The sequence below is a fragment of the Schistocerca americana genome, chromosome 2 (assembly GCF_021461395.2).
Source record: "Schistocerca americana isolate TAMUIC-IGC-003095 chromosome 2, iqSchAmer2.1, whole genome shotgun sequence".
NCBI lineage: Eukaryota > Metazoa > Arthropoda > Insecta > Orthoptera > Acrididae > Schistocerca > Schistocerca americana.
In genome coordinates this window covers 698,771,149-698,783,938 of record NC_060120.1, presented here as the reverse complement: position 1 = coordinate 698,783,938, position 12,790 = coordinate 698,771,149, and the positions used below count along the sequence as shown (strand labels likewise).

The following is a 12,790-nucleotide window of genomic DNA, read 5'->3' as shown; positions in this document are numbered from 1 at the left end:
TAGACCGGCAGCATACCCGTGGATATTTTGATTATCAAATACGCTGGGAGAAACTCAAGAATCACAGGGACAACTGATGTTAAAGATGAAAATTCTGGAGATCCTTTGCTTATACCATGTGACGATTCTGATATACCTTCTATGTCCAGTGCAAGTCATTATAGTACATTACGAGCAATGTTACATTGCAAAGTATTAGGATGGTGTCAGTCTACATGCTACAGGTGTCATTACAATAGCTGCATATTTGGATGCTAGATTACTTGCTGAAGTAGAGACAGAAGATTTTTGTTTGATCACAATAAAGCAAGAAGGGCACAAGAAAATGTCATGAGATCATTTGATGAAGAATTTCATGCTCAATGTAGGATATGCAATATTAAATGCATCTTTTGTGATGGACTACAAGATTAGACAGACAAGAGTTCTGTTACAAACAGATAACTAAGGTCATCAGTTTCCAAGTATTGTGACAGGAGAGCGTTACACTGTTTGCATTGAGCCAGCTGAAATGTATCTTTGCCATTTTACTCCAGGGAAAGAGAATCTCATGGATTTTTTAAAGAAAAACAGTGCTGATAAAAGTTTGCAGGCTATTGGTGGTGACTCAATGAATATAACAATGGTTGGGAAGGAGGACTCTTGCATTGGGCCAAGACAAAGCTGAATTATAAACTCATCCAGTTGATTTGTGCTCTGTGTATACTAATGAGCCACCTTTGCACCACTTAATCAAACAGTTGGAAGGGAAAACTTTGTCCAACAAGAAACAAATTGATGAATGAAGATGATGACAGACAGGGAGACCTGTCTATTTGACCTAGAAAAACACCTGGAGTAAATCCAAATGCAACTTCACTTTTGGAATTAACCCTTTGGTTCCACTGAATGACACAGTTGTCAAAGATAAGGTTTATGATTACAGAATGACTAAGGCTAGGACATGTGCACTTCCAACTGATCGGGCATTGTTAGAGGATGGTGCTGTAAGCCACTCTCAGCAGTTAACAGCTGTAAATAGGATTTGTTACATAGAGGCTTCAAAACATGGCCTTAAAGGCAACAACTTGAAGTGTTACAAATTCTTGTGGAGTACAGCGTTGGCATTCACTAACCCAGCTGGCTTACAATAAAATCTAAATTCTCTTGTGTGGAAGGATCCTGTCACATACTTTATCAACTGAAGCTCCTAAAATCCCAGAAGAAATTAATAGCAGACATTGTTTTGCCAACAATCCAACATTCATTGTGGTTTGCATTTGGTGAAATGATGCTCTGAATACTTTTATGCTCAAAAGACCAAGGAGAAAGGAAATCAGGGGTGCAGAAGACACTGAAGTGAGGACTGCAGATGATGATACACCACAAGACCTGTCTGATCAGCCTAGGAAAACATCTGCAGTAAATCCAAACACAACTTCACTTTTGGAATTGATAGACAAGTCAGAAAAAGTAAATGAACTGTCACTTACTTTTAAACCAAATATATCAGGAATAAGAAAGTTTGATTAAGAGCCAATGCAGATTCCAAAATGACCATGTGATGGACAGTCCACAGAGAGGGGTGTGAAACAAGTAACAGAGGCTTATGGCAAAGTGTATACTCAAGAGAAACAAGAAGGATACATTAGAGGCCAGGAAGCAAGCAGGAGAATGATGTCTAAAAATGAACTGAAATAAGATTTGATGAAAATTGTTGGCTGAAGCATTTTACATTTTTTATAAATTGTTTTCAGTGTTTCATAGTCAGAGAGAGGTTATAAAGAAAATTGTTTGAGTTCATTAAATCATTTTTTGAGATAATTTTGGTGGCATTTATATTAGTTTATGTACTTTTGTCAGAAATTTCAATATACATTATAATCAAGTGCGAATTTACCAAGCTAAATGCTTATCAGCAAAGAAAAACCTTACAAATTAGGATATTACACATAAAAACACACATTTTCAGGCCCTCTCTCACAAAATTTTAGCTTTGTCCTCCAAAGTGACACATTCTAGTATAGCAGTATTTACACTGTGCCTGTCTGTGACTTAGCATTTTATCTATATGTTGAGTAGTAATATTGTTGTTATTCCATCCTGGACCTTCCATTCTTTGATAAAGGCTTGTTCTTAGAATTTTGATGCTGTGTAATCCAACATAAGTAAAAAGGATATAACTCAAATTTATCCATTTTGGAATTGGGCAAGGTAAGGGACTGTAATGTAAATACAATATATTACTTACTACAAAGTGTCTGGAAGTATTATGATCATAAATTCAGTAAAATTCATCCTTACAAGTATATGGATTGGTGTTGTCTTCCCATGCAACACTGATGGATAGAATATTTGTCTCCATGCAATACCAATGGGTAGAATAATATAAGAGTGAAGATGAAACTAGTGCATTTTTTATCTGCCATCTAACCACCATAAAGTAGTTTTAAGTGTACAGATAGCTTGGCTAGTCTAACTTACCCTTCTTAAATTATGTTATTCCAATTATTTCAAAGCATGAAAACTTCTGGAAGTTCGGAAGGCAATTTGATCATGTGACAGGATTCAAGAATCGTTCATCTGAGATTCCTATCTGGTACTTTACAATGGTGATAATGAAAAACCAGACAACTACGTGTAGGGTTCACGCTCTGCGTACAAATAGTTCTCTGTAGTTTTAGATGAGCAAGTTTGCGAGTATCAAAATATGTGACATAAATGGTCACATCTTTTGATTGCACTGGCTTAGAAGCATAAATCTTTCACATCACCAAGGGACACTAGATCCTAGCATTTGACACACATTTCAACTTGAAACATCTACTTGTTCCTGAGAAAAAGGCATCTTAACAGAGGGACTGAGACACACACAGGCAATAAAGTGATCCTGTAAGAGTTTTATTTTTATTGGTTGAAGTACAGATTCCAAAACCCAGAAACAAACAATTTTAGAATTATTTCCGCATCACAATTAGACTCTTCTGGCTGATGAATTAATATTATTCATCATAAAATTTATCTCAAGGGATCATCTGTTGATATGTTTTATTAATCAGACATATAATAGAGAAAATCAGACCAATCCAATACTAAATAAAAAGTATTGTTTTTATCATACTTACTAATCTCAGGAATGTACGTCCCAACATTGTTGGCTCACTTGCATAGTACTTCACACCTTCAATGAGGATGCTGGAAAATCAAAAGGAAGATTTCAGTCCTTTGACAATAACTACGAATATAACGTGAAATTAAATAACAACTACTTCTCAAATCACATGTCATCAAAATTTACATCAGAAATTTCTGTTTTTGCTAATGTCACAGTACATACATAAAACCAGTGATAAGAAGCAATAAAGATGAAATTTATTTCTTACATCAGTTGGTTTTGTATTACCTGGCTCAGGAAAACCATTCTATCTTAGATCAGGGTAATGTTTGTCGTGTATAACACAAGTTTAAAAATTTGTTGATGGTATGGAAAAAGGCCTGCTGAATTAAAGACTATAGCTATATCTGAGAGAGTGATCCTCTTACCACAGAGAATAGAATATCACATGCATCAATGGATGAAATTCTAAAGCATTCTACATTATGCTTTAGACATTTATTTTAGGAAGTCCCATATTTGTCAACTTCAAACTTGGTTATCAGTGAAGGTTAACCTGTGATGCGTTCAATGTAAACATGTTCAGACATGATGCACATTCTGCATTCATACCTGGTCTGCATGTTCTGTGAGTCAGTGTATTAAAGACTTTTAATCATGTTACATGTATCTGCAAATGGTAACAGCACACTGCGTAATACTATGTAGTGCCAAGGAAAGTACTTTCATAGTGGAGGAAACTTCATGACAATGCAAAAAAATCTAACAATGTTTCCAGATGCGTTCAACAAGAATTTAGAAAGAACAGAGTATTATATTTTACAAAAATGCACCATTTTTGTAATTTTAGTGTTCTGCTTGTTCAAACAGATACCACAATGACGAGCTATGCCCAAAACTAGTCAAACAAAATAAATACTCATACCTTTGTGATTAGTATCCGATGGTGATTTGCTTTTCCTGCCTAGCACAAGTATTGATAAGGAGAACATGTCAGAGATACTTTGGCTCCAGGTAATAATTAAGGCTTGTGCCCATGCAAGGTGCAGCAGCCGCAGTGAGCATGTCAGGTGCAAGTGTTTACCATTAAATTCCACAGGCCGGCTATTGCTAGCCAGTGTCTCATAGTCATTGAAGCCTTTAGTTACACACCATTGAACAGTAAAGTTTTGTTCTTGCCTGGTTTTCATTTGTGGTTAGGATTGCTCGCTGGATTGCTTTATATGTTTAAGATGACTCTGCTATGCTCTGGATTTGTTTTGGTTATTTGTTCACTTTGTGATCTCCACTGTCATTTACCTCTGGAACCACCTGTTTCATTCCATCAGTCTCTATATCACCTAGTTATCATAAACTGTGTTCTACCTGCGCAGCGTAGGATCGAAGGGCGTCAGTGAGAACTTCCTCACCATGCAAGTACTCCAGTGTGATGTGGATCTCAAATTTCTCAAGTTGTAGCAGTAACAGCTACAACAATAAATGCAGCCACAATAACAGCTAGAAGAACAATGAGAATTCCACAAGCAAAGGCAGACACAGCTGTTATAGTTTCCTTAAAACCAACAACAGTCAGCAGCTGCAGTTTGCTCGCATCCCCCTCTCCCATTTGCTTATTTCGACATGGCAAATGAGATCTGGGAGGTCCATTTACATTGTTTTGTTCTTCACTGTAAGGCAAGTCAAATAACTCATCATGAATGTCAGTGAGTGCCACTGCTGTCTTTTAATAGTAAACTGCCAAAATTCTGCAAAAATTACTATCACACTTGGAGCCTATTTGTTTGACTTTTTCTGATGTTTGTTGTTTGCTAACTGACTATTACAGTCACCAAGCTCACGATGTTGCAGGTAGGCAGTGTGTAAAGCAACATAAGCAATCCTACACAGCATGGACTGCCAACTTACAGGGCTTGGCACGCAAGTGTGATTTTTGCTGTAAACAGTGTGACACATTGTGGATTGATTCATTTATCTGTGATGTTATTATATGTCTTGTTCCTGATCGAGAAATTAAGATGCAGACATCAGAGGTGTCTGATCCCACCCTGAGTGCCACGTTAAAACTTACCAAAGCTTACGAAGTAACTGCATCAGCGTAAGATACGTTTCACAATTCCTCTGGTGATGACATTGTGTTAGTCACAGATGTGCTCCACAATCAGCTGATGACTTCCACTGAACATAATCATCCAATTTACTGAACACCTCTTCACTCAGTAGTCTGGCGACACGGGATACAGTAGTTCGTGCAGTAGTTAGCGAACCCCCATGTGCACAAATGAAAGTGTTTTATTCATTGTTAGCATTTCCAAATTGAAAACACAGGCTCAAGAGCACTTTCTTTCCCAGCACTGTTGAAAGGCATTTTAAAAAAATTTCCGAAATTCACATCTCCAAAATAGTGTTCGCAGTGTCATCTTTGGAGGCCTGTATCTTGGGGCAGGAATTTTTTTGGAGAAAACAAAAAAGTACATGTTTCCTACTTACTCCTAAATTTTAACATGTGCTAAATTCAATAACATCTGAGACTGTGAAGCTAGCCCCCCAGCCTGAGGCGATACTGATTATGCTAAACATATAATGAAATATTTCACTGGCACACTTGTTGAAGGAGGTTTAATAAACATGCATTGATGTTTACATTCCACAGTAAGTTTTCATCAAGTACAATCAACACTCTTCCACTGGAGTTGCCTCACAGTACAAAAAGGTATATTGAATGCCACTTCTGGTAACAATAAATATGTCTCTGTACTTTATGCACAGAGTGCTGCATCTTATTTGTATGCCACTGTTGTCAAGAATTAACCCCACTGTCTATCTACAGATGTATGCTTTCATTGTTTTTCTAGGCCTGTACACTGTAATTTTGTTACATGCTTCCTCTATCGTGAGATTCAATTTCAAAGCAAGTGGTATCTCTAGGAAACTAGCATCATTGTGATGTATTCCAATTAATTCCGGAAATATTGCAGTTTTTCACAAGAACTGCAAAAACTGTATTCTCATCACAGTAATCTATTACCCAGTTTCACTGTCATGCATGATAATCCCTTTTTCGATACATTTATTGATTTTTATGGTACAGGTCAGTGCACTTCACATCTGATATTTACGAATGATAAATATTTGATAAAGCTGATGTTTTTTCTTTGTAGTGGAAATGAAAGTGTTCCATTTCTGCTATATAGTTCTCAGGTTCAGATTCACCACTGTCTCAACTGTTACTTCATAACTTGGTCACATTCTGTATCTAATGCACTCTGGCAGACTATCAATGAATGCAACATTAGGAATAATTCCTTATTCTGTTTCATTTCTCATATTACTTTAATAGTGACTAGGCAATTTTATAACACTTAAATGGTAAATAGTTAACAGATACATAACTACATGTCATCGTGGTCCAGCATTGTCATGTTGAAAAATTACATTGTAGAAAATATTTCTCGAACCAATTACTGTTCATGACATTAAGCACAAAATCAGTAAATCTCATGGTAATTGAAGTGTACATGCCAAGGCCCGTGAATTTGGCCATGAACTGGAGATCACTTATGAAAATCTAAGAGATTTGGTGTTTTGGAAAGTGAAAGATCTAGTCAATAATAATTGTGTTATAGGAGATCAAATGGTAAATTAAATTGTGCAATTTTTTGGATTAGGGACAAGAAATGAATGAGACAAGACACATGTTAGCTTCTATAATCAAATTGTTTTGGTACTGGTGAATGCTTCATTCAATACATGCAAAATAAAACTGTAATCATGGAAAAGTCCTGGCAATGTAATCACTTTCAATATGATTACAGACAGTACTGATCAGAGGTTCAGGAACAGCAAATCTGATGGGGAAAACACCACCAGCAACAGATAAATTAAACCACAATCTCATAATGACAGAGGAATACACAATATTGGAATCAATCAACACACTGGGGTCAAAAAAATGGAATTTGGAGTAACTAAGAAATAAGAATGAAGTTTAACAAATGATGTAAAATTAAATCTAAAGAGACACACAGTACAAAAGATACTGGGAAAATCTTTTAGAAAAAATTAAGAGGCTCCTCTCTCATATGCTCAACAATAAGGTGCAGAAGATAAATAGGACCCAAAGTTACAAGCAATGCTTGATAAAGTTGAAGAAAGGAGATAGGACAAAAAAAATGGGATCTTAAAGAATGCTGGCTAAATAATGAATTAAGAAGAGAAATGGACAAAACCAGGACAAAACATATAAACAAGGTATGCAGAAATTTACCAGAACTTCAGAAACAAGAAAGGTATGACATGATATACCAAGAAGCCAAACAACCAGATGAGAAATTTGAAAGAAATAGGTGCAGTGGCATAAGAAATGAATAAGATCAGTTAATCACTGATGAGCAAAATAACTTTAAAACTCGGGTAGAAATACATTTATCACAGTCTATATGGCTGGATGATTTATTAGGAAAAAAAAAAAAAAAAAAAGCAATGGCAAAATAATGCAGTAATTACACAGATATCAGTCTTATTTCACATAAAGGGAAAACTGTTGCATACATAATTTCTAAAGGCTTGGTAAATAAAATAGAACAGGTTGTGGAGATAGACTGATTTAGAAAAGGTGCATTTTCACCACTTGGGGCGCAGTGACTTGCCTACAGCATTGTGCCACATTTATTCCTAGAAGAGCCGAGCAACTACTGATGTTTGAGACATTCTATTATTCTTACTAAAAACAATGCATGTGGTTTTGAGACTTAATAAATCTGCTGAAGTTCCATCTTGATTTGATTGAATGGAAGTTCAAGTGCGGGATACTCTCATATAATCATACATCATGTCAAGATGTTTGTCTTTAATGCAGTGGTAAAATGTTTTCGATCAAGTCTATTGGATGACACTCCAGAAAAAGTAAACCAAACTGGAGTAGACAGGTGACCAATTCACAACATACTCTTGGAGCAAAACTCAAAATTATGACTGAAGGTTGGAGATATCATCAGTTTTAAAAGTGGAAGTGAGGAAACAGTTGATCCTTGCATTCTGAAGTATTCACTATTTATGGAAAGAATGTGATGCAAGACTCATTGGAGGCTGTATTGTAGGAAGGCAAATTATTATTAACATGAAATATGCAGATGCATGAAGTGATAGATGGGGTATATGACATTTGGATAGAATATGTAATGGATATCATAAATGTAAAAATAAAGGACACGAGAAGACCTGACTAAGACATGGCTTTTAAAAGTAGTGGGATTTGCTGATCTGGATGTTGAAAAACTCGCTCAACGTGCATGCGCTGTAGCTTACATAGTTTTTGTAGGCCAATTTGAGGTAGTTTCTCTACTTGATAGACCACAAGTGTCCCATATCAAACTGTTCATCTCTACTTGCTGCCTTAATATTCTACCTCAAATTGTCCTACAAAAACTACACAAACTATAGAGCATGTGCATCAAGTAAGTTTTTCAATATTCTCGTGCTCTCTTTGCACAAACCAGTTCTAGAAAAAAAATTGAATAGGACATTTTTTGTAGGAAATTTATTTTAGTTTAATTTTGTACTTCAACACATTTTCACTGGAGAGTGTGGTTTTCAAGTTATTTAAGAAAAATGTACAAAAGTGATATTAAATGTGTTCTATCTCAGAAACCATTTAGAATAGGGTGTATGTTCATATGAAGTTTTTTATTCCGAATCACTAATATTATCATGCCTCAAAGCACGTACCTTTCCTTCTGACTCACCCTGTATCTGAAATGTATAAATGTTTATTACTGGAGAGGTCAGAAGTGCACTGAGTGTGATACAAAAAATTGAATCATGAACACACTGATATTATAAGATAAGCTGAGTACATTAAAAGATGTTACACTGACAGTTACTTTCAGGTATCAAAAACTGGTCTGAAAACATCAAAAGCAGTAATAATAATAATTAATATGATTTTATCACACCAATCAACTGAGAAAATCGCCTAATTTATGATAAAGATTGTAGTAACCCCGCCAGATACTCAGATGGATTATACAGCGATATCAATATACATAACATTTCACCAATACAGTGAGGGTACCAGTTGCAATAAAATGGTTGATGTCAAACGCACTTCTGTAGCAAGCCAAATGTAAGTTACCTGACTCACTTCTACAAGTGGTCTCTGCAGTGCTGACTGTTTACTGTGGTTTTATTGTGACGAATCATGAACTTGTGCTGTCCACCATCCCTTGTCTATATGGAATCTTTGACTGCAAAATGTGTGTTATCTGGCTAACTAATGCATGACTTAGACTTTACTCTTCTACCCTAGAACAATCTCTAAACAATTTCTACAGTGGCTCAGATGAATACTTTATCAAGAACTGTTTTTGCTTAGTTCATGGACTAACTGGTCATTTATAATGTTGCTACAGAAATGTCAACAAATGTTGTGGCTTGAAGTGAAGGATACTCCACTAGTGATGAGGAGGTTGCAATTTTGCTTCACGATGTGCTACCATAGATGCCAGATTTTTTGAGCTTTGCCTACAGGAACAACAGTAACAGCAGCAGCTAAAACTGCAGCATGACCAGCAGCAGTGTCAACAGCACAGGAATTGTTCTATCACTTAGCCAATTCAACACAACAGCAGTCACAGGTGCTGCCACCCAATTCACATTTCAGCCATTTAAAGAGGCTCAAGCAGACTGGAGAGTGGATCAAAACTGCATTGCACTAAATTTCCAAGCAAGTGATAACAGGGACATGACTCTTATTTCACATAAATGGAAAACTATTGCATATATAATTTCTAATGGTTTGGAAAATGAAATAGAAGAGCCTATGGGAGTAGATTAATTTGATTTAGAAAAGTGACAAGAGAAACTTTTTGATTGCTGAGTGGGTGGAGGTTATTGTAAGTGAGATTAAATGTCCAGATTATAATGGGCCTTTTTGTTGTCTGTGAATCCTCTCAGTTATAGTCCTTGGTTCAAAAGTAAGCCTTGTTGTCTGAGCCATCAGTTTTACCATTGTGTGAAATATTCTCTTTATTGTCTGAGGATTTTTCCAACAAAATGCATGTAATAATGGTAAGAATGGAATTCTTACATCAACAACACATTATGCACTTTGGACTGCAGAATTGCAAGGGTTGGGTGGAAAACGTAAATTTACGTGTAAGTGTGGCAAATCATTCATAGAAGTAGGTGATTTGCTTAGCCACAGGTAAGAAGATCTGGACACAAGCTTTAAAGCAATCTGACCCCTTCCTGCTTTGAGTGTTGCGAATCATGCTTAGACATGAAATATCGAACAGGTTACAACAAAATTTTTAGACAGAGTTTGTCACTTAACATGTGACCAAGAGCTGTAGCAATACAGTACGGCAAGTTCCCATCAAAGATCCTAAAGTGTTAAGCAAGTTCCAGTCAGTAACAGCTATCTGGTTGCTATCTCCAAAATTGGTCTAGTACTAAATGTCATTCATGGTGATACATTTTGTCTCCCAATTATCCAGACAAGTTTTCCTTGCATCCCATACAGGAATGTCCACATTATGAGGGCAAGTGTTTATGTAACGTTTCCTCCAATGCGGACGAATGCCGTAGCATGGTGGGCACAAGGCAATGGCTTCACTCTATGCAAATAAATAACATTTCACACAGTTATCAGGTTTTGGTGCCATTTCAGAGTAAAATCTTGTTGCATGCAACTTGGCAAAACATTACAGTGAATTTCCTTTCCAGTACTGGCACATCACACCAATTCGTTAACCAGTCCATGTACTCTAGTTTGGATGCTTCCTCCATCAGTGTAGAACAGGGGTAGTCAATCTCTTTTACCCACCAGCCAATTTTGTGTCTTTGTTACGAGTAAAACTTCCTAATTTCCATAATAATGATCACTTCTAAACTAGGGAAATATCTTCACTTTATAAAATTTGTAAAGCAGAGCAACAGCAAGTTAAAGCGTTTAATAATAGTTACTTACAAAATTATTTATGTTAAAATTTTATGAAAACATGATGAAAATGTTTTTACAACTCTTATCGCCTATCGCCCAACATGACACAGCTCGAACGCCTGCTACTGGGCAGTAGGGACCAGGTGGATTGCCACTGGTGTAGAACAATCAAAGTTGTAAGTGTACAGCCACCACCATTTGTCACTTCTAGATCATATGCAACTGATGGCCACTTATAATCAGGTGTCTTGAATACTGTCACATCTGATTGAGGCAGATCCACTGGTCTAGAGTATATTTGCTCTCAATGCATATTCTGGTTCTGAATTTTCAGAGTACCATATAGTACACCCTCTCAGCTCATCAGTACCAGTTGCTATCACTGACATGCTTCATAACCACTGTGCCACCATTTGAAAATGGTTTGGGGAAAGCAATGGACTTTCAGAACCACATTGTCTTCCTGACAGCAAATCAAAGATTTTGCAAAGCCACCAAATTCCACTGGGCATTAACGATGAGGTTAAAATTGAGCTGAGTTGACTTGAACAGCAATAAGTTATGTTCCCCAACCCCTACAGTCAGTGGGCTTCACTGCTAGTGGTGGTCAGGATACATGGCAGTTCTCTTCTGTTGTACGGAAACTTTAAGCCAACCCTAATGCTCAGGCAGACATACATCCTTATCCCTTGCCTTCTTTGGATGAACCCTTTTACTATATTTCCAGGTGGTAAACTGTTCTCCAAAATCAACCTTGAAGAGGTGTATCTTGAGATTCCCATTGACAAAGACTCGAAGATTACACCATTTGGACTGCATCAATAAAACAGGTTTCCTTTTGACGTCACTAGTGCCGCTGCCATCTTCCAGGGGTTCTTTCAACAGACTATTGCCAGCCTTCCATATTGTGTAAATTGCCTTAATGAAGGTAGACCTACCACAAACTGGTATTGTAGTTGCAAATTGTCATAACTGTGTTGGGAAAGAACAGAGCTCCAAGCACAAATAGAAAGCACTGAAGCTCAAATCATAATAGCTGCAGAAAGCTGGCTAAAGCCAGAAATAAGTTGAGCCAAAATTTTTACAAAAGACCTAACCATGTTCAGTAAGGATAGAATAAATACAGTTGGTGGTGGTGTTTATTGCTGTCAAAAGCAGTTTACCTAGAAGTGAAAGTGAAGTAGATAGTTTCTATGAGTTGGTATGAGTAGAGGATATACTTGACAACTGGAATAAATTAATAATTGATTCATTGTACTAACCCACTGAAACAGATGATACAGTTGCTGAACAGTCCAAGGAAAGCTCGAGTCTTATTTAAATAGGTACGCCACTTATACAATTGTTGGTTGTGGTGACTACAATCCACTCTCCATATATTGGTAAAAATACATGTTTAAAGTTACCAGTAGACACAAAACACTGTCTCAATGTCTGAATGTTTTCTCAGAAAATTGTTTTGAACAATTAGCTCAGCAGACCACTCAACATATAATGGTTGTGAAACCATATTTATCCTGTTAGCAACAAATAATCTTGAGCAAATAGGGAGCATCATGAGGGATACTGAGATTAGTGACCATAAGACTGTTGTAGTGAGACTGAATACCAAACATCCAAACCTGCCAAAAATAAATAAAAAAGCAGATAAAAAGTAGCTTGACATTTTTCTAAGAGACAGTCTACTCCTTCCGATCTGACTATGGAAGCATAGACCAAATGTGGTTTGAATTCAAAGAAATAGTATTGATGGCAAC

At 36.6% G+C, this 12,790-nt stretch overlaps 1 protein-coding gene across 2 annotated transcripts in view; it reads right to left on the bottom strand.

Annotated features, from left to right (window-relative positions):
• LOC124593678 (obscurin) overlaps positions 1-12,790 on the bottom strand; it is a 688,571-nt gene that overhangs the window by 664,200 nt on the left and 11,581 nt on the right. For both annotated transcript variants that reach the window (XM_047131972.1, XM_047131974.1), the window contains exon 2: positions 3,105-3,174. In XM_047131972.1, the coding sequence (XP_046987928.1) occupies positions 3,105-3,174 (70 nt within the window). The remainder of the gene's footprint in view (positions 1-3,104; positions 3,175-12,790) is intronic.